This window comes from Schistocerca gregaria, chromosome 4 (assembly GCF_023897955.1).
Source record: "Schistocerca gregaria isolate iqSchGreg1 chromosome 4, iqSchGreg1.2, whole genome shotgun sequence".
Lineage (NCBI taxonomy): Eukaryota > Metazoa > Arthropoda > Insecta > Orthoptera > Acrididae > Schistocerca > Schistocerca gregaria.
Window position 1 is genome coordinate 727,001,941 of NC_064923.1, and position 22,908 is coordinate 727,024,848.

The window sequence follows — 22,908 nt, forward strand, 5'->3', positions numbered from 1 at the left end:
TTCAGCGTCTTCACTTGGCATGCGTCGTTACCACTCAGTACTTCTGTCGTATTGTTATTAATATTTGAGTTTTCATTGAAAACTGAATTATTTTATACTTGCTGTAAAATTATCCGCATAATGTACATTTCCATTTACGTTCCATTCGAACAAAACAATCATTTATTATTCCAGTGCTCGAGATATTAACTCCTGACAATGAATAAATGTCACTCCTTCGAGTGTACGCTTTTTGTATATTAAGATACTTTTTTTTGTTATACTTCGAAGACAAATTCCCTTCTAAGTCACATTGGTATCTTTATCGCAGTGCATGTAGTTAACGGGCACAGAAGGTTAGCTTTTGAAGCTTTTGCGTCTGCTTTCGGTACTTAACGCCAAATTCTCATTGAAACTAGCAAAAAATAGGCAAAGTTTGGAAACTTTTTTGAGATAATGAAAATATATACAAAGGATCTGTTTGGGGATCATGACTGATCATACTTTAAACTTTGTTTTAGATTTTCAATACAAAACGGAACACAAAATGGCGCCCGAAAATATGGCTTGATCAAGGGCCTGCGAGTTTCAAGTGCCCTGAGTGCGTACGGTGTAGCCTTTCAGGACTTATATGAAACCAAAAAATGGATAACATCAGTCGATACTACATTAAATTTATGGTAGCTTATACCAAACTACAATGAAATAACTTTAAAATTAAAGATATGGTGCTAAGTCAAACTTTGAGTTCGATATTTGGTGGTTTGTTTCACTTTCTATCGCTTTACGAAAAACAATGTTAACAAATTTCATATATAATAGATATAAGTGTTCACTTTTCGGTGGTCAGAGATAGAAATTCATAAGTTGAACCGTTTCAACTTTATGCTCCACGCAGTTCTGAAAAATCGTTTCTCGAGAAGTTTACGGAAAACTTTAATATCTACTATTAGATCAATTTGCTTAAAGGCTACATGTTATTATATATTTCTGATGACGCTGAACACAAATCTGAAGTCAAATTTTCAAAATCGCCAATAGCTAATCCAATATGGACGACAAAAAATTATCTTTTGACCAATTATGACGAAAATCCTTCCAAGAAGGTATTTTTGTTACTTATGTTTAGTTTGCAATTCCAGGACAGTATGGCAGCCCGTCCTTTAACATCAGGTGTTCCTGGAAAACAATTGCCTCGTTTCTCTAGGCGAGGAAAGCCGATGTGGCTGAAATGGATATGTTGCGTTCCGCAGCCTGTACACGTTGTTCGTGAGCTTTTTCGGCGAATATGTCTGCATGCATACCGGAGCATAAGTCATTTTGTGTATGTGTGTCACGGTACGACAAGTTTTATACCTCAGCCGGACGTCTCCATTAAGTGACACCCCTCCAATAATCCGACCTTCTTACGTATTATTTGCTATAGAAGTAATCATTTATTTCGGAAGAAACTGGCTATCTGTCTTGGTTCTGGATAACTTGCGCGATACCTCCAGTTTCCATAAGGGTTGTTAAAGAGGTTTCAAAAAACTTGCTATATGAGTAAAATTTTACAAAAATATTTTTTGGTCCGTATTAACATCCTTATTCTTCTAATTGCCTTAATATTAACAGGTAGTTTTTTTTTTTTACAGCCAATTGTTCACCATTTGTTCTTGCGTACATACAGTCCCCAACAACCTAGAGCTCCCCAAGAGGACATTATTTACAAATCTCTTCCTGTCGCTCAGTTCCTGATCTCCCAGCGAATCACCAACAGACACATTTTCAGTTAACCTAAAGCAGTCACAGTATCTCATTTAGGACCCTTATCTGCGTTGTGTTCTTCTACACTGTGATGTAGCTCTACCATTGATTTATTCAAAGACTTACATTATTTAGCGCTGTAGTGGTTCTCGATGTAATGCTGGGAAATTACAAAGTCCATTAAACATTTCAAAATATCAGTAAAGGCAAATGGTCAAGAATAACGTAACAAGTGATACGGTGTGGGGAAAACATACTATCACAGTTATTTTAGAATGGACTACGTGCCCTTTCTTGGTCACAAGGCACACATCTGATCGGTAGTCCTATTCTACTGGTAACCGTCCCAGCATATCAGTGGTGGCGGAAACAACAGTAACTGCAATGCGGTGAGTACCTGTTCATCACAGGAAACATCACCTATTGAGTAACGGGGCGATGTCTCATTTGGTGATCTTGAACACGACTCTGGAAAAGATAAGCGGCATCATCTTGATGAAAGGTGAAATCCCTAATGTATTTTTCAAGTTATGACATGAGCTGCAGTACCTGCATTTCGTAATAGGGGATACCACTGACACCTCTCTCAGCGAAGAACGAAGGTTCATATACTGTCTAGTTAGACACGGCACGGAAAACAAGGCGGGACGTAAACAAAGTAAAAGTACATAATATAATCATTCATCATATTCACAATTTTTGAGGTGCATGACAAATTTTGTACTAAGGTTAACAATAGTTCAGTAGACCTACTGACTACTTTTTCATAATTTCAAATGCAAAATTACATTGTTCTTAAATTTTTAAATACTGTGGGAGTGGTAAGACAGACGAAATAAATAAATAATTATGCACAGTACAGCAGTCGCCGTCAAAGACGTTAAGTATTAGGGGACTGTATATTCTTTCCCTTTGTTCTGTGGAATTAGAATATTCCGTTGTTGATTATACCCTTTTATTTTTTACGAGAAAAGAGATAAAGTTGTATGTTTTCGCATGTGAGTATAACAAGTATTATTTAATATGATACTAAGTTGCGGCCATAATATTATAACCTCACGATTTACAAAGCTCCCGTTTTCTGAAACGTTTTTCACCAAATTATCTTCTAAATGTTGCAGTGTAACCTCAATATGTACAGAAACAAATCCACAGGAGCATTTTTATCCCTTGATATTTAATGAATTTTCATATTTAATTCATTTTGGTAGCTAAAAAGATATGATAGTATTCTATATCTTGGCCTGCAGGAGTGATATTAAATTTTCCCCATGTGTATATGTTTGTTATAGATACTGCGAAGTGCATGCGAAAAGTCATGGTTCTGTCTTTTGTAGCTTCTAAGAGAAGTGTACCTGTATAATGGTAATGTTAGTTCTGAGCAAGTACCCATTTAAGCTGAGCTTACTGCTTCCTTGCCATTCCATGTTGATGGAGCCACATTTCTTAGAGACATATGGCAGTTTCACTGGAATGGGGGACAACTCAGTGTCGGTCAACCTGTATCCAGTGCTGTTTTGACATTCATCACTGCTGTTACTAATATTTACACATTGATACCTTCCGTCGAGAGCTCCTGTGTGGCAACTTCGTAAGTTCAAATTATGTAGTCTCGTCAGACATTACCTCGTCTCCACTACAGGCGTTGCCTGGTATTTAATAAACCACGCGCGCGTTTTTTGCACATCTTCCTAATGACTTTTAGTTTTCGTAGAATCAGTAACACACAGAACAAAGTACAACGACCAAGTTATTCAAATAACGCAAATAAGTAATGATACTTGGTAAACGGAGATTACGATTGCCTGTATTTCCAAGGAGACTATCCAGCTATCACAGATAACGTACAAGAAAAGTAGTAAGTTTGCTTTAATAAAGTGCTCAGAAATTCTATTTATATAGGTACAAAGGAAACTAATATTGAACAGTCTCTTCGGCAGGTGGGCGTGACACGATGAGCACATTGTGCTTTTAATTTTCTTTTATGGCACTTAGGATGCTATTTGGATGATCGAACATCAGGAATGTATTCTCAATCAGTTGTACTAATGAATAAAAGATAGATCCAAAAGTGAAATTTTTTTTATTTTCGTGCACGTCCTCCCTTAACTTTCTCAGAATCCTGGCCGTTATCGACAGTTACACGTTGATTCTCTGTCCACCATAAACGTGTTTTGTCAGTTCTTTGCCGAAAGATGAAAAGTGGCTTTGACACTGAAGATTTGCCTGCGAAATCGTCGTATTGAAGGTAGTTCTGCATCTCAAAGCAGAAACGCAGACGGAAACATTTGTCGTCACGGCTTATGCGTTGCAGAAGCTGCTTTTGTACGAATTCACTGTTTATCGCATACCAAGGATTTTTCACACTGCTGGCTGAGGGAACAGATTGACTTTGTAGGACATCCCAACAACATGTCCTCGCTCGTTGTTTTGGAACGTCCTGTCGGCCAGAACGTTTTGGATTGCACTAACAATCATCATCCTCAAATTTGTTGTACCACTTCACTATATGTTGTTGTAAACTGGTAGTGTTTTGGGAAACATGTCACAGAAAGCTCTTTGCACACGCACTACTGAGTGCACACGGTCAGATTCTAGCATACAAAATGCTGTATCTGGCTGGTTCGTTGCCCTTTCAGCAGGTACTATAGGTGGGACACCTGTCTGAGGCCGGAGTGGCCGTACGTTTCTAGGCACTACAGTCTGGACCCGAACGACCGCTACGGTCGCAGGTTCAAATCCTGCCTCGGGCATGGATGTGTGTGATGTCCTTAGGTTAATTAGGTTTAATTAGTTCTAAGTTCTGCGAATTTTCAAAGTAGACATTATGTGCAGATATTTAGATACACTGATGTTATAAAATCTTTCGTGGATTTCATAATTACCCTGTGTAAGTATGCTACACATACTAACATATTCAGAACGCCAAATTTCCGTATACGATAGCGTGTTGAAAATCCATGCCTCCCATATTTTTATGTGAAAAATCTTAAAAAGGTTTGTATAACACAAACTTTATTAACATAATCCATCTTTATTCTTCATGTCTTCGTATTTGCAGTGCTTGATTTCTAAAACTTCAGGTGCTGGCACCTCTTCCACCATACATCCCCTCCCAGTAACATCACAAGTTCCAGTTTTTGAAAACTTATGATAGAACTGACAAGGAAATATCACTTTCTACAAAATACTGTTATCAAAACCGGTTTTTTTAGAAGATAGGTGCTCATAATCAATACAATAAAACTAGAATATTTGATACAAAGAACCGGTGATACTATCTCTGTCTCCTAGCTGTGTCACGTTACTTCTTGTTTATGCTTGATACTTATCGACCCAAGTTGACAATGTACCACTATGACGTCCTGTTTTCAACTGCAACCAGCCGCAACAATCTCAGCTGCTCGGTGATGTGCGTCCAGTATTGATGATTCCTTATTGACACAGCATTTATCGATGGATGATGGATAGCCTATATGGGTCCTATACAATTTCAGCCTCTTGAGGAGTTAGAAAAAACAAAACACACACACACAGTGCTTCGCTCCACTCCCCGGACCATCGGAGCAAGTTGGTTATGCAGATTAAGCCATACCTATTTGTTTCCCGAAATGTCACTTTCCCGGCGTACCCATTTCTCACAACGAGAGACCAATTTGTTGATACCGTCACTGTGGAATGTTTGACGCGGATGACGGAGCCACAACTTCACCTCTGTTTACATCGTTTCATCACTATCAAATTGAAATCCTCGAGATCGGAGAGGGCCAAGTCGGGAGTGTACGGTGGATGATCGATGGCAGTGAACCAAAAGGCGTTGGATTACTGCGAATGTCGCTGCACTGTGTGTAGTCTGGCCCTATCATGCTGAAGTAGATAGTGCTCCACGTGGAGACGAAACCTAGGAATCAGAAACTCGATTACAGTACGCTGTTTCTCACACCATTAATGATGCTACACCAACAAGAAATCCAAAGATAAACGGGTATTCATTGGACAAATATATTATACTAGAACTGACATGTGATTACATTTACACGCAATTTGGGTGCATAGATCCTGAGAAATCAGTATCCAGAACAACCACTACTGGCCGTAGTAACGGCCTTGATACGCCTGGGTCAAACAGAGCTTGGATGGCGTGTACAGGTACAGCTGCCCATGCAGCTTCAACACGATACCACAGTTCATCAAGAGTAGTGACTGGCGTATTGTGAGAAGCCAGCTGTTCAACCACCATTCACCAGACGTTTCCAGTTGGTGAGAGATCATGAGAATGTGCTGGCCAGGGCAGCAGACGAATATTTTCTGTATCCAGAAAAGCCCGTACAGGACCTGCAACATGCGGCCGTGGATTATCCTGCTGAAATGTAGGATTTCGTAGGGATCGAATGAAGAGTAGAGCCACGGGTCGTAAAACATCTGAAATGTAACGTCCACTGTTCATAGTGCCATCAATGCGAACAAGAGGTGACCGAGACGTGTAACCAGTGGCACCCCATACCATCACGCGAGGTGATACGCCAGTATGGCGATGACGAATACGCGCTTCCAATTTGAGTTCACCGCGGTGCGACCATCATGATACTGTAAACAGAATCTGGATTCATCCGAAAAAATGACGTTCTGCCATTCGTGCACCCAGGTTCGTCGTTGAGTACACCATCGCAGATGCTCCTGTCTGTGATGCAACGTTAAGGATAACCGCAGCCATGGTCTCCGAGCTGATAGTCCATGCTGCTGCAAACGTCGTGGACTGTTCGTGCAGACGATTGTTGTCTTGCAAACGTCCCCATCTGTTGACTCAGCGATCGAGACGTGGCTGCACGATCCGTTATAGACATGCGGATATGATGCCTGTCATCTCAATGCTAGTAATAGAAGGCCGTTGGTATCCAGCACGACGTTCCGTATTACCCTCCTGAACCCACCAATTCCATATTCTGCTAACTGTTATTGGATCTCGACCAACGCGACCAGCAATGTCTCGAAACGATAAACCGCAATCGCGATAGGTTACAATCCGACCTTTATCAAAGTCGGAAACGTGATGGTGCGCATTTCTCCTCCTTACACGAGGCATCAGAACAACGTTTCAACGCCGATCGATTGCTGTTTGTGTATGAGAAATCGGTTGGAAACTTTTCTCATGTCAGGACGTTGTAGGTGTCGCCACCGGCGCCAACCTTGTGTTAATGCTCTGAAATGCTAATGATTTACATGTCACAGCATCGTGTTCCTGTCGGTTAAATTTCGCGTCTGTAGCACGTCATCTTCGTGGTGTAGCAATTTTAATGGCCAGTAGTGTGGGGAGGCTTGCGTGCCTCAGCGATACAGATAGCCGTACCGTAGGTGCAACCACAACGGAGGGGTATCTGTTGAGAGGCCAGACAAACGTGTGGTTCCTGAAAAGGGGCAGCAGCCTTTTCAGTAGTTGCAGGGGCAACAGTCTGGATGATTGACAGATCTGGCCTTGTAACAATAACCAAAACGGCCTTGCTGTGCTGGTACTGCGAACGACTGAAAGCAAGGAGAAACTACGGCCGTAATTTTTTCCGATGGCATGCAGCTTTACTGTATGATTAAATGATGATGGCGTCCTTTTGGGTAAAATATACCGGAGGTAAAATAGTCCCCCATTTGGATCTCCGGGCGGGGACTACTCAAGAGGATGTCGTTATCAGGAGAAAGAAAACTGGCGTTCTACGGATCGGAGTTTGGAATGTCAGATCCCTTAATTGGGCAGGTAGGTTAGAAAATTTAAAAAAAGGATGGATAGGTTAAAGTTAGATATAGTGGGAATTAGTGAAGTGCGGTGGCAGGAGGGACAAGACTTCTGATCAGGTGACTACAGGGTTATAAACACAAGATCAAATAGAGGTAATGCAGGAGTAGGTTTAATAATGAATAGGAAAATAGGAATGCGAGTAAGCTACTACAAACAGCATAGTGAACGCATTATTGTGGCCAAGATAGATACGAAGCCCACACCTACTACAGTGATACAAGTTTATATGCCAACTAGCTGTGCAGATGACGAAGAAATTGAAGAAATGTATGATCAAATAAAAGAAATTATTCAGATAGTGAAGGGAGAACAAAATTTAATAGTCATGGGTGACTGGAATTCGGTAGTAGGAAAAGGGAGAGAAGGAAACGTAGTAGGTGAATGTGGACTGGGGCAAAGAAATGAAAGAGGAAGCCGCCTGGTAGAATTTTGCACAGAGCACAACTTAATCATAGGTAACCCTTGGTTCAAGAACCATAAAAGAAGGCTGTATACATGGAAGAAACCTGGAGATACTGACAGGTTTCAGATAGATTATATAATGGTAAGACAGAGATTTAGGAACCAGGTTTTAAATTGTAAGACATTTCCAGGGGCAGATGTGGACTCTGACCACAATCTATTGGTTATGACCTGTAGATTAAAACTAAAGAAACTACAAAAGGATGGGAATTTACGGAGATGGGATCTGGATAAGCTGAAAGAACCAGAGGTTGTACAGAGTTTCAGGGAGAGCATAAGAGAGCAATTGACAGGAATAGGGGAAAAAAATACAGTAGAAGAAGAATGGGTAGCTCTGAGGGATGTAGTAGTGAAGGCAGCAGAGGTTAAAGTAGGTACAAAGACGAGGGCTGCTAGAAATCCTTGGGTAACAGAAGAAATATTGAATTTAATTGATGAAAGGAGAAAATATAAAAATGCAGTAAATGAAGCAGGCAAAAAGGAATACAAACGTCTCAAAAATGAGATCGACAGGAAGTGCAAAATGGCTAAGCATGGATGGCTAGAGGACAAATGTAAGGACGTAGAGGCTTATCTCACTAAGGGTAAGATAGATACTGCCTACAGGAAAATTAAAGAGACCTTTGGAGATAAGATAACCACTTGTATGAATATCAAGAGCTCAGATGGAAACCCAGTTCTAAGCAAAGAAGGGAAAGCAGAAAGGTGGAAGGAGTATATAGAGGGTCTATACAAGGGCGATGTACTTGAGGACAATATTATGGAAATGGTAGAGGATGTAGATGAAGATGAAATGGGAGATGCGATACTGCGTGAAGAGTTTGACAGAACACTGATAGACCTGAGTCGAAGCAAGGCCCCCAGAGTAGACAACATTCCATTGGAACTACTGACGGCCTTGGGAGAGCCAGTCATGACAAAACTCTACCATCTGGTGAGCAAGATGTATGAGACAGGCGAAATACCCTGAGACTTCAAGAAGAATGTAATAATTCCAATACCAAAGTAAGCAGGTGTTGACAGATGTGAAAATTACCGAACTATCAGTTTAATAAGTCACAGCTGCAAAATACTACCGCGAATTCTTTACAGACGAATGGAAAAACTAGTAGAAGCCGACCTCGGGGAAGATCAGTTTGGATTCCGTAGGAATATTGGAACACGAGAGGCAATACTGACCCAACGACTTTACTTAGAAGCTAGATTAAGGAAAGGCAAACCTACGTTCCTAGCATTTGTAGACTTAGAGAAAGCTTTTGACAATGTTGATTGGAATACTCTCTTTCAAATTCTGAGGGTAGCAGGGGTAAAATACAGGGAGCGAAAGGCTATTTACTGTTTGTACAGAAACCAGATGGCAGTTATAAGAGTCGAGGGACATGAAAGGGAAGCAGTGGTTGGGAAGGGAGTGAGACAGGGTTGCAGTCTCTCCCCGATTTTATTCAATCTGTATATAGAGCAAGCAGTGAAGGAAACAAAAGAAAAATTTCGGAGTAGGTATTATAATCCATGGAGAAGAAATAAAAATGTGAGGTTCGCCGATGACATTGTAATTCTGTCAGAGACGGCAAAGGACTTGGAAGAGCAGTTGAACGGAATCGATAGTGTCTTGAAAGGAGGATATAAGATGAACATCAACAAAAGCAAAACGAGGATAATGGAATGTAGTCGAATAAAGTCGGGTGATGCTGAGGGAATTAGATTAGGAAATGAGACAATTAAAGTAGTAAAGGAGTTTTGCTATTTGGGGAGCAAAATAACTGATGACGGTCGAAGTAGAGAGGATATAAAATGTAGACTGGCAATGGCAAGGAAAGCGTTTCTGAAGAAGAGAAATTTGTTAACATCGAGTATAAATTTAAGTGTCAGGAAGTCATTTCTGAAAGTATTTGTATGGAGTGTAGCCATGTATGGAAGCGAAACATGGACGATAAATAGTTTGGACAAGAAGAGAATAGAAGCTTTCGAAATGTGGTGCTACAGAAGATTGCTGAAGATTAGATGGGTAGATCACATAACTAATGAGGAAGTATTGAATCGGACTGGGGAGAAGAGAAGTTTGTGGCACAACTTGACCAGAAGAAGGGATCGGTTGGTAGGACATGTTCTGAGGCATCAAGGGATCACCAATTTAGTATTAGAGGGCAGCGTGGAGGGTAAAAATCGTAGAGGGAGACCAAGAGATGAATACGCTATGCAGATTCAAAAGGATGTAGGTTGCAGTAGATACTGGGAGATGAAGAAGCTTGCACAAGATAGAGTAGCATGGAGAGGTGCATCAAATCAGTCTCAGGACTGAAGACCACAACAAACACATATATTTGGAGTTAAGAGATATCCCCTACTGCCATATGTAATCAGTTGTCAGTACGAGCAGTGACATCTTATCTCTCTTACGCATCCGGAAATGTAACGGACCCAACAGGTCTCTTCACTTTTGTTCTCGTGTTAGACAAGCTGACGAGAAGACTACTAGACAAATTAGGCTGCAGAATACTTAGCAAATCGATGTTCTGAAAAAAAAAATCGTAGGCATAAATGTATGTACGTATCACTAGATCATAAAATTACGTAGCAGTTAACAGCAGCTGAAAAGTCTCAGCGCAAGTTGTAAGTATTTAAGGAAAATATTTAGCAACTGTTTGCAGCTGAAAATGATTTGTGGGAGTTGTAGGAATTTAAGTTTTTGACGAATCCACAGACAGAATTGAATGCACATGAATTTTCAGTTTGAATGAACAGCTCGGAAGGGTCGATACTCAGTGTATTACTCTCTACACAATGCACTGGTGTAATTGGATTCACAATAATTAGTATGGACATCCTCATGCATTGCAAAGGAGCGTGTTTGTTCTTTGCTAGTGACATCGCAAAAGCCGCATTGCTCTGGACGCGCTAAACTGTGAATGATATGCAAAGCTGATCCTGTCAAATTTATTCTAATTTCTTGAATGCAAATACAGTTTTCTTAATGTTGACAGCAATGCAGAAAAATTCTCAGTGCCCTTGTATGCAGTGATAAGTAGTAAAATTAATAAACCATTTCACAAAACATTTGAGACATGGTCTGTTAACACAACGGTCAAACTAACCACTGAATAAGACGATATTTCACAAACTCTTTACCGAGAATTTTTTCATTCTTCCTCATGTCATATGTAAGATGACATAATTCCAGTTACAGTTCAATAAACTGAAATAACTGATACAGACAGTCTACAGTTTATTGTATTTTGACTCAAGATGTGAGAAAAAACTTTATCCTACGTAAGAAATAAAGAAACAAGTGTAACTGTTGTCCTCTGTTGCATCATAGCCTCTGCTATGCATTTGACAGTGCTTATGCATTGTAGATCTAGAGACTTGTCCACAGTGCAAAAACCTTTGTTTCCTGTTGCATAGAATAAGCTTAATGAGGCTTTTAATGATATTTTTTCACTCTTCATGTTAGCTAGCTCCAGCCATGTAAAAGTTATCTCATCACAATACCTAGTTTGCGAAAATAAAATTGCTAGCGATTAATTTCCGTACGTTTATCACTAATAACAGATCATTCACTTGCACTAATCTCTGAAAGCAGGAAGTGATAAGTTTATCCATTTTACGCTATATCCCACCCCTAACTCAGTAGGGGAGCTAGTTACAAGGCTGGGAAGAGGCAACGGCATATAACGTGAAGAACATGACATAGCAACATGAAGGCTGCCTTTAAAGTTTATAATTAAAAATGGAAGATAATTTTTAGCACAAATCGTTTTATTGGTTCTAAATCGGTTTTCTTTTAAAATTAATACGCGTTTGCATGTCCTCAGACTAGTTCTGTGACATTGTCTCAGTCCTGATGTTGGGGCATGGAAAATGTAGTTCTGAAAGGTTCAGATGGTTCAAATTGCTCTGAGCACTATGGGACTTAACTTCTGTGGTCATCAGTCGCCTAGAACTTAGAACTACTTAAACATAACTAACCTAAGGACATCACACACATCCATGCCCGTGGCAGGATTCGAACCTGCGACCGTAGCGGTCGTGCGGTTCCAGACTGTAGCGCCTAGAACCCCTCGGCCACACTGACCGGCAATTCTGAAAGGATCCTAAATATTCTTGAAGACCTGTCAACTCAAGTTTTATTAAAGATAATGAGACACCATAAAATGTGCAACTATAAACCGTGGTGTGAGACATTAATTCGCAGTTTCTGTCGTCAAACAGTCAATGACATATGTCGAAGAAGAGTGATGCAAAGTTTACTTTTATTCTTCCTGAATTGAGCGATGACCTCAATCAAACTAATTCTTCAGTGCCATTCGGTATTGATCGTTCTTCAATCTTTTAAATCTATGACTACGACAAGTCCGTTGTTACCAAGGAAATAAGTTATTAATTTCGTGAAAGTTTTCCCTAATGAAAAGATTATGTGTATTTGGGTTCGTCTAAGAACACTCAATGGATTGTTACTCAGTATCTGACTGTTAGGAATGTGTGTAAGTCTCTAATATAACGATGTTGTATGCGCATTTGGTATTTCAACAGACTAATATGTGGAATATTTATTTACAGCAATGGACTCTAGTGCGGTATGAGCTTCGAGCAGATTGTGCATAATTTCTGGGAACTAACCTTCGTTTCTTATCTTAATACATGCAAAGACAAAAAAAACATTAAAAACAAAAAATAAAAAAGACCACAACGAAGGAATTATCCGAATTGGACGGAAATCGGTAGATGTGATGTACACGTACAGAGAAACAAATTATTTCAGTTTCTGAAAAACTGAATGATTTATTCATGAGAAAGAGTTTTACAAATTGACCAAGTCAATAACGTGTGGGTCCACCTTTGGCCTTATGCAAACATTTATCCGGCTTATAGCTAGAATTGTTGGATGTCCACCTGACCGATTCCCGCCCTAACAGCTGAGTAGTCAGCGTGACGGATTGCCGTCCTAAGGGCCCGGGTTCGATTCCTGGCTGGGTCGGCGATTTCCTCCGCTCGGGGTCTGGGTGTTCTGCTGTCTTCATCATCATTTCATCCCCATCCGGCGCGCAGATCGCCCAATGTGGCGTCGAATGTAATAAGACCTGCACCAAGGCGGCCGGACCTACCCCGTTAGGGACCTCCCGGCCAATGACGCCAAACGCTCATTTCCATTTTCTCCTGAGGGATATGGTGCCGCACTTTGTCCAGTTGGCGCGTTAAATCTACAAAATCCGGGGCTGGTAATTGGGTCCTGGCTGCACTGCTCCAAACGTTCTCAACTAAGAACAAAACCGGCGACCTCGCTGGCCAATGTAGGGCTTGTCAAGCAAGACGACAGCCGTAACAAGTCACGCCGCGTGCGGGCGGGCATTATCTTGCTGAAATGTAAGCCCAGGATGGCTTTTGATTAAAGACAACAAAACTCGGTCGAGAATACATTCGACATATCGCTGTGTGTAAGGGCGCCGCGGATGACAAACACAGGCGTCCTGTTACGAACAAAAATGGCACCGCAGACAGTCACTGCCGGCTATCGGACCGAATGGCCGGCAACAGTGTCCAACCGCTGTCCTGGGTTTCAAATGGTTCGAATGGCTGTGAGGACTATGGGACTGAACACCTGAGGTCATCAGTCCCCTAGAACTTAGAACTACTTAAACCTAACTAACCTAAGGACATCACACAAATCCATGCCCGAGGCAGGATTGGAACCTGCGACCGTAGCGTCAGCGCGGTTCCAAACTGAAGTGCCTAGAACCGCTCGATCACAACGGCCGGCTGACCTGGGTTTCTCCAGTCACGTCTTCGCTAGTCGTCGGAGCTCAGTACGAAGTTGGACTCATTACTAGGAACAATTCCACTCCAGCCAGTGAGATTCCAGGACGAATGTGCCAAAATCACTGCAAACGGGCTTGTTGGTGTCAACGGAACGCGGCGCGAAGGGCGCCGTGAGCTAAGCTCTCTTCCTATAAGCCTCCTAGAAATGGTGCGTGCGTTCGCTGAAGCACCAGCTGCACTTAGGATCAGTGGTAATCACGAATCCGGGACTCGGAGTGACTCTCTGACGCCGGCCGGGGTGGCCGAGCGGTTCTAGGCGCTACAGTCCGGAACCGCGCGGCCGCCTCGGTCGCAGGTTCGAATCCTGCCTCGGGCATGGATGTGTGTGATGTCCTTAGGTTAGTTAGGTTTAAGTAGTTCTAAGTTCTAGGGGACTGATGACCTCAGAATTTAACCCTTTCGTGGTTGATGGGTCTTTTTTTATGGGTCTTCTGACTGGTTTGATGCGCCCCGCCACGAATTCCTCCCCTGTGCTAACCTCTTCATCTCAGAGTAGCACTTGCAACCTACGTCCTCAATTATTTGCTTGACGTATTCCAATCTCTGTCTTTCTCTACAGTGTTTGCCCTCTACAGCTCCCTCTAGTACAATGGAAGTCATTCCCTCGTGTCTTAGCAGATGTTCTATCATTCTGTCCCTTCTCCTTATCAGTGTTTTCCACATATTCCTTTCCTCTCCGATTCTGCGTAGAACCTCCTCATTCCTTACCTTATCAGTCCACCTAATTTTCAACATTCGTCTATAGCACCACATCTCAAATGCTTCGATTCTCTTCTGTTCCGGTTTTCCCACAGTCCATGTTTCACTGCCATACAATGCTGTACTCCAGACGTACATCCTCAGAAATTTATCCTTCTTCACTTTCACTCAGGATAGCAATGTCATCAGCGAATCGTATCATTGATATCCTTTCACCTTGTATTTTAATTCCACTCCTGAACCTTTCTTTTATTTCCATCATTGCTTCCTCGATGTACAGATTGAAAAGTAGGGGCGAAAGGCTACAACCTTGTCTTACAGCCTTCTTAATACGAGCACTTCGTTCTTGATCGTCCACTCTTATTATTCCCTCTTGGTTGTTGTACATATTGTATATGACCCGTCTCTCCTTATAGCTTACCTCTACTTTTTTCAGAATCTTGAACAGCTTGCACCATTTTATATTGTCGAACGCATTTTCCAGGTACACAAATCCTATGATCGTGTCTTGATTTTTCTTTAGCCTTGCTTCCATTATTAGCCGTAACGTCAGAATTGCCGCTCTCGTCCCTTTACTTTTCCTAATCGTCAGCTAGCATATTCTCAATTTTCTTTTCCATTCTTCTGTATATTATTCTTGTAAGCAGCTTCGATGCATGAGCTGTTAAGCTGATTGTGCGATAATTCTCGCAGTTGTCAGCTCTTGCCGTCTTCGGAATTGTGTGGATTATGCTTTTCCGAAAGTCAGATGGTATGTCGCCAGACTCATATATTCTACACACTAACGTGAATAGTCGTTTTGTTGCCACTTGTGGGTCATATATGTGCCACTAACTTTGAGCGCCAGTTCGAGTGTCGTGATATATATTACCCAGCTCTGCACGGTGCTGCCATCTAGGGACGACTGTACTGAACTTGAGAAAAAATCGGGACTGCACTGCAAAGGCAGGAGTGCTAGTTCTGCAAGGTTCGCAGAAGAGCTTCTGTAGAGTTTGGAAGGTAGGAGACGAGATACTGGCAGAAGTAAGGCTGTGGCGATGGGGCGTGAGTCGTGCTCGGGTAGCTCAGTTGGTAGAGTACTTGCCCGCGAAAGGCAAAGTTTCCGAGTTCGAGTCCCGGTCCGGCACTCAGTTTTAATCTTCCAGGAAGTTTCATATCAGCCTCACTCCGCTGCAGAGTGAAAATCTCATTCTGACAACAAAAGTTATTTGCACTGCTTGTGGTGTACCACCTTGTGCCACACCATGTTTTTCCAAGTTTCATGGATTTTAACGTTTTGTAAGTATTGGTCATGTATCATGAAACCTGAAATGTAATGAATATTTTTTACACTGGCGCTACACAAATAAAACGATTACATGCATGTATAATTTGTAGTTATTTTATTCTCCACATTCTCCAGTTTATGGCGAAAAAAAATTACAAAATTAGTCAGTCAGCAGAAAAGGTATCTCGCGTTGATTTATGGGACATATGTGTGCCACTTCCTGTTGTTTAAAAATTGAGGTGAAAATATATTAATGGGACTGAAAAGAAAACGTTATCACCTTAATATTTTAAAAATCTGTAAAAAATGAATTTTATCCATAGTGCTAAGAGCCATTTGAACCATTTGTGAGTTTTATGATCACTCTCTCTTCCAACAAGCCCATTATCTTATTTTATGGACGTGTGGATAACCTACTTTACAGCTGAGTCATCTGCAATGGGCTCAGTCTGTCAACCTAGACGCTTTCCACCGAGAAAGGTAAAATCTAAAATGCAAAGCTGTTACGTCGAGCATAATATGATAAACTGCCATCTCCCCATGCTATTACTTACCTCCTGATCCTTAAGACACGCAAGGAATGGCAAAAGCGCTCTGCTGATTGCAATTCTTGAAGTGCGTATACTGATTCAACACTACCAAACTTTGACTAGTGCTCCTGCAGATTCCAGAGAACGTGTAACTTTGCAGTTAAATGTAGATTACACAATATAGCCCATTGAACGAAATGAACCGGAATATGAATAAATCTCATAAGCTGAAATTAAATTGATAATTATTTCATCTAAAACAGAATCATCGATACAAGTATGCACATAATTAACCGAGCATGAAATACGCATCGTGCTCGACCACCACCAATGAAAGAATTGAACAACAAATAATTCTATATGCGTTGGGAAATGATGGAAATATTTAACTAAACTAGAGTGTGATGATTTGAACAAACCCACTCTTTGGCTGGACCAATGAAAGCTCAATTCTGTACCGTATGCCTTGAAACTATGTACCTCTCTGGACGAGGAACGTTTAGTTTGAGCCTAAGTGAATGCACATTACATATCTGAAAATCTTGCAAACAATTTTAGGTCTGGCTGCACAATGTAAACCGGAAACTTACCATACATTTGTAAATCGTGGCTTCAGAATGACGAACAGAAAACAACATCGACGCAAGTCAGTTCACTGCTCGTCCACAGCAGTGCTGCAGCTCCCGGAACTGCCGACAGGACTGACAGGCAAGAGTGGAAAGCTTTCTGTGGTTCAAACAGCGTGCTCACAGAGAAACATGTCGCCGCACTCACCCCCCATTGGTTAAAGCTACAACTCACAGAAGAGACCCCTTGTCAGCTAATCAAAGACTGCGATACCTTCAGTAAGTGATCACTTGGTAGAAAACATCGTTGAAGTATACTTGCCATCCAGGATACGCGGAAGAAAGAATTTTTCTGAAAATTGTACTTCTGACAAGATGTGTTTATAACAATTTGACCAGTCCAATATTTTGAGCACTTCCTTATAGTAATGTACACAAGTGTGGAATGATCTACGCACATACTGTAAAAAATCTCTGGGGAACAGATCTGTTCATGCAAAACCGAATGTACTGCCTTCTGCCATTAGCCTAACACCCTCATAATCTGTCATGTAGATCCTTCTCAGCTGTACTGCGCGCACACGTCTGAACGAACAGTGTATAATGTGAACTGTAAACACAGATATTGTGCAATAAAACGTTAAGTATTTTATGCCTCGCTTGGTTAAACTACGATAACAACGAATATTCCTCCCTGCTGGGGGAATATAAAATGTGCGTGCGTTAGGTTCTACGGAAGAGGGTGAAATATGGAGATTTGCCCGGGTCCCGGAGGCGTGCATTGGTTACCGAAATGCTTAAAGCGACAGCGAGCAAAGCGGAAAAATTCGGTTCGAGTCCAGGGCTGTTAATCTACCACCTCCTTCTTTCTTCCATCTATTGTCCTCATTAAACAATTCCCAATCCAAGTAATTAAAAAGCGAAATCTTTTATGGAGAATTGACAGAAGCTAAGATTACAATAAACTTTCAAGTTTACTTACACTATGGGCCATTAAAATTGCTACACCACGAAGATGACGTGCTAGAGACGCGAAATTTAACCTAAAGGAAGAAGATGCTGTGATATGCAAATGATTAGCTTTCCAGAGCATTCACACAAGGTTGGCGCCGTTGGTGACACCTACAACGTGCTGACATGAGGAAAGTTTCCAACCGATTTCTCATACACAAACAGAAGTTGACCGGCATTGCCTGGTGTAACGTTGTTGTGATGCCTCGTGTAAAAAGGAGTGATGCGTACCATCAAGTTTCCGACTTTGATAAAGGTCCCATTGTAGACTAACGCGATTACGGTTTATCGTATCGCGCCATAGCTGCTCGCGTTGGTCGAGATCCAATGACTTTTAGCAGAATATGGAATCGGTGAGATCAGGAGGGTAATACGGAATGCCGTGCTGGATCCCAACGGCCTCGTATCACTAGCAGTAGACAGGACAGTTATCTTATCCGCATGGCTGTAACGGATCGTGCAGCCACGTGTAGATCCCTGAGTCCACAGATCGGGACGTCTGCAAGACAACAACCATCTGCACGAACAGTTCGACGACGTTCGCAGCAGCATGGACTATCAGCTCAGAGACCATGGCTGCGGTTACCCTTGACGCTGCATCACAGAGAGGAGTGCCTCTACAGTGTGTAACCGAGCGACCGCTACGATCTGAGGTTCGAATCCTGCCTCGGGCGTGGATGTATATGATGTCCTTAGGTTAGTTAGGTTTAATTAGTTCTAAATTCTAGGCGACTGATGACCTCAGAAGTTAAGTCGCATAGTGCTCAGACCCATTTGAACCAGGAGCTTCTACGATGGCGTACTCAACGACGAACCTGGGTGCACGAATGGCAAAACGTCATTTTTTCGGATTAATCCAGGTTCTGTATGCAGCACCATATTGGTCGCATCCGTGTTTGGCGACATCGCTGTGAACGCACATGGGAAGCGTGTATTCGTCAACGGCATACTGGGGTATCACCTGGCGTGATGGTATGGGGTGCCATTGGTTACACGTCTCGGTCACCTCTTGTTCGCATTGACGGCACATTGAACAGTGAACGTTACGTTTCAGATGTGTTACGACCCGTGGCTCTACCCCTCATTCGATCCATGCGAAACCCTACATTTCACCAGGATAATGCACAACCGCATGTTGCAGGTCCTGTACGGGCCTTTCTGGTTACGGAAAGTGTCCGACTGCTGCCCTGGCCAGCGCATTCGCCAGATTTCTTACGAATTGCAAACGTATGGTCATTGGTGACCGGGCAACTGGCTCGTCACAATACACCAACCACTACTCTTGATGAACTGTGGTATCTTGTTGAAGCTGCATGGACAGCTGTACCTGTAAACGCCATCCAAGCTCTGTTTGACTCAATGCCCAGGCGTATCAAGGCCGTTATTACGGCCAGAGGTGATTGCTCTGGGTACTGATTTCTCAGGATCTATGCACCCAAATTGCGTGAAAGTGTAATCATATGTCAGTTCTAGTATAATATATTTGTCCAATGTATGCCCGTTTATCATCTGCATTTATTCTTGGTGTAGCAATTTTAATGGCCAGTAGTGTAGCTTTTGTTTTGAGATGGCAGCAGTTCTTCTTGCCCAATAGTCTGATTCTTGAAGCTGAAAATGTAACACCAGTTCCTCACTGTTGGTTTGAACTGAGTAAACTGGAAGCTTGCTGTTGCAGAGTTTTTTTAGGTAAACATATTTTCCACTGACTTTGTCACAGTTTGGTAAATCATGCACTATTTTGATTTTACACATTACGAAAGTAGGAATTACGTTGTTCGCACCAATTATACGAAAATACCTCCGATCACAACAGAGACAATCTTCCGACTCTCACACCCTGCGGAAATAACAATCTTCCAAAGGATTTACAATTTTTCTTAATAAATAAATTCCTACTAGTTTTCGTTACATTATTAATTTCGATTATGATTTCATAAATGAATCCAGAAATAAACATAGTAAACATTACAGCATTGATTTATTAATAATAGATGTTTTAAATGCGCAAATAATTCGTAATTTCAAATGTTTCTAAAAAAGTAATTTTAACTGTGCATCAGAACTTGTGCTTATCGTTTGTAACATCGAAACTAAAATATTTTATAAAGTAATTACTTTTCGCAAATTTTATCTTGAAATATACTATACTGTGTATAACATTATATGAAAATTTTCAGAAAAGCAATTGAGATAATTCCGTCCTGTCCTAAATTCGAAAAATAATACTGTTATCGACAACTACTATTGAGGGAAGGTAATGCTGGAGGAGGATGTCTCATTATACCTAGTGGAACTTCTGTGTGTCACCAGTGAACCGTACAGCTGAACACAATTTAGATTCGCAGTATGCAAATAAAATTTTGTAATACCTTTTAGTTCATTTGGTCCTTTACGGAAATCATGAAAAAGTTGTTAAACGAATATCTTCGCATAATTACAACTTTTCCACTATACTATTTGCTTCAAAACCCGCTGTAAATAAGACACTCGTCCAGTTTCTTAACAGTTTTGAAAAACTGTTAACGTCACACCTTTTCAGTCTATTCTAGTCGTCGTTTGCGAAATCTTAAGAAAGAGACTCTTGTAAAAGACTCTTCTAACTTAATGACTGCTTTATATTCCTTCAGAACAGCGCAAATAGGTGCCGACACATGTTGATGCGGTAATTAAGCCTACAGTTATTTTTGCAGGGCAAGGGCGTAATGAGGACCTTCTGGCTGCTCGATGAAGTGCCGGCGGCAGCGAACGGGCCCATTAAGAGCATCCAGTCTGGCAGCTTCAAGACGAGGGGAGAGCGGCTCTGAAGTGCCGGTGGTCTACCGTCGCTGGAGAGCTCCACTGCCAGGAAGTTCCACACACACAGGCGTCCTGGCTCATCTCTCTCCGCACTTCCGTCCAACTCCTTTTCCCTCCTGCAGAGTCGAGGAACACATTGGTGGAATCATACCCCCATTTTCCTGTATGCGCAGAACACGGCCTTCGAAAAAAATGTGCCCTATCAAATTGGGGACGTAAGTTCCATTTCGAAAAACAGAGGGAAATGACAGTAAACGAACAATTCCCCGGCGCTAGAGACGCAGCGATGTGTAACAAACTTTGTAAGAACATCACACCCCCTGCTCCCACATGTGACGAGCTGAGGACTTGTGGCGTGACTCTGAGCAAAACACCACTGGCTGCCGAGAATGTTCGGAATAGATAAACGAAGTCTCCGGGATTTTGTTGCCCGTAGAATTTGATAAAGTGGCCTACCGTTACGCTTGCCATTAACTTGTGGTCCAAAAATTCACAGTGTGTTGTGTACAGCCTGACTCGTCTAATTCGTATTTCGAAGGTACTATGGGAAATCAGTGTATTCTGTTCGACGATTTTCGACAATCATATACCTAATATTAGAATGACATCTGCTCAGTTTTCGTAAGCGAAACATGTTCTGCCGTCTGCTGCTCAGACTTAGCACCAGACATCTCTGTGCGGCGTATTTACTTCATTTCATTCCAGACAATCAATGCACAAAGTTTGTTCGTAGTTTTGGAGTTTATCGCCATTCTGTTGGTGTTAATCTACGAAAAGAGTGCAGCATGTATTTATTCGCCGTTTTGTTAGCTGCACGATACGTTCTCACAACTGTGTTTTTCTGGTGCAAAATACATGAAAAGCAAGTGAAGTGCAAAAAATAGTGCTATCTTCGAGACCTTTCTACCTTTTAAGGACACGCTACTGAAAAGCGGAATTCGACTGACCTGTCTTAAAGTGCTGAGATAGTCATGCCTTCCAATTTTTTCTGTTATTTGTGACTCTAAGTTTCAGGATATGTTATGTGGCTTCGACCAGCTACCTGAATCATTTCCATAAAAATACGTGAGCCACATATTTAAGACTAACAAAAACAAATAAGAATAAAATCAGGTTAAACAAAATAATTTACAGCGGAAAATATTGAAATGTGCTCCTTCCGGGACAGGGCTGTTTTGCGACGTTTCTACTCAAACAGTTATTGTTGTACGTTAATTTTTTTCTCATTTAAACGGGCTTGCGTGCGTTAAACTCACCCTTTCGTGCGAAAATACAAGTGATATTAGTTTAACAATTTGATACGCGTCTAACTTGTTGAATAGAAAGTTGATATGTGTATCAAAATATAAGTTTTTTCTACTAAGGATAAGAATGTAAATCCCCAAACGCTTCTTTAATTATCAAGTCGTTACCACTATTTATACGAGTGTGTATTAATTACAGTCAGTGTCTGTTATCATCTGACTTATTATTTTATAAATGATAATTGACCACAGTTATCACTTGATTTACTTAACTGGTATGTCTAGACTTAGTGACACCTATATATTTTAAGGTACCTCTGTCATTTATTTTGTACAGTACGTTCTCGACAATACTTAAGATAGCGAATTGTCTGTATTTCTCTTGCAGTATCAAATTATCAATGTCTACAGTTGCAACATACTAGCACATAAAAATCACGTACATAACGACACTTAATAAGTACGCCATCTCAGTTTGTACAGCGTAATAACTCTTAGTTAGTGCACAGAGACAAAAATGATTTGCGCGGAGTTCTTGCGACCAGAACGTGGTGTGCGTCTGTTTATTCTGTCCTTACACCCGACGAGATTTGAAAAAGTCTTGCATTCATCAACTTGGTAACGTTCTCTCGTTGTGATTTAAATGTTCCTCAAAATAACTGTATAAAATATGATTCTAGAATAAGCTACGAAGAATATAATAAACCAAAAAAAATTTCCAGTTGTGCTACAAGCACAAAGTACTGCAATTTTATCAGTACAAATTTTAATCATGGAAGGAATTTCCACCTCGAAACTTCCGACAATATTATGTTGTAGAGTTGTGTATTTGGTGTACTTTGTTCCTTGAAATAAATGGATGTTTCTAAATATAATCTGCCAATTTCCTTTCTGTTCAATACCATCAATGCACTCCTCCACTGATTCAGTCGACGCTTTCGAGAAGTGTGTACACCTTTCTGGGACTGGTCCAAGAAATTGAGCCACGCTAGGTTACAGGGAAATC

At 41.3% G+C, this 22,908-nt stretch overlaps 1 protein-coding gene across 1 annotated transcript in view; it reads left to right on the forward strand.

The window, feature by feature from the left end:
- The window catches only part of LOC126267585 (atrial natriuretic peptide receptor 1-like), a 323,447-nt gene extending 302,596 nt beyond the window's left edge, over positions 1-20,851 (forward strand). Inside the window, exon 19 of the mRNA XM_049972878.1 lies at positions 20,553-20,851. Coding sequence (XP_049828835.1) covers positions 20,553-20,666 — 114 coding nt within the window. The 3' untranslated portion in view covers positions 20,667-20,851. The remainder of the gene's footprint in view (positions 1-20,552) is intronic.
- The last annotated feature ends 2,057 nt before the right edge of the window (positions 20,852-22,908 follow it).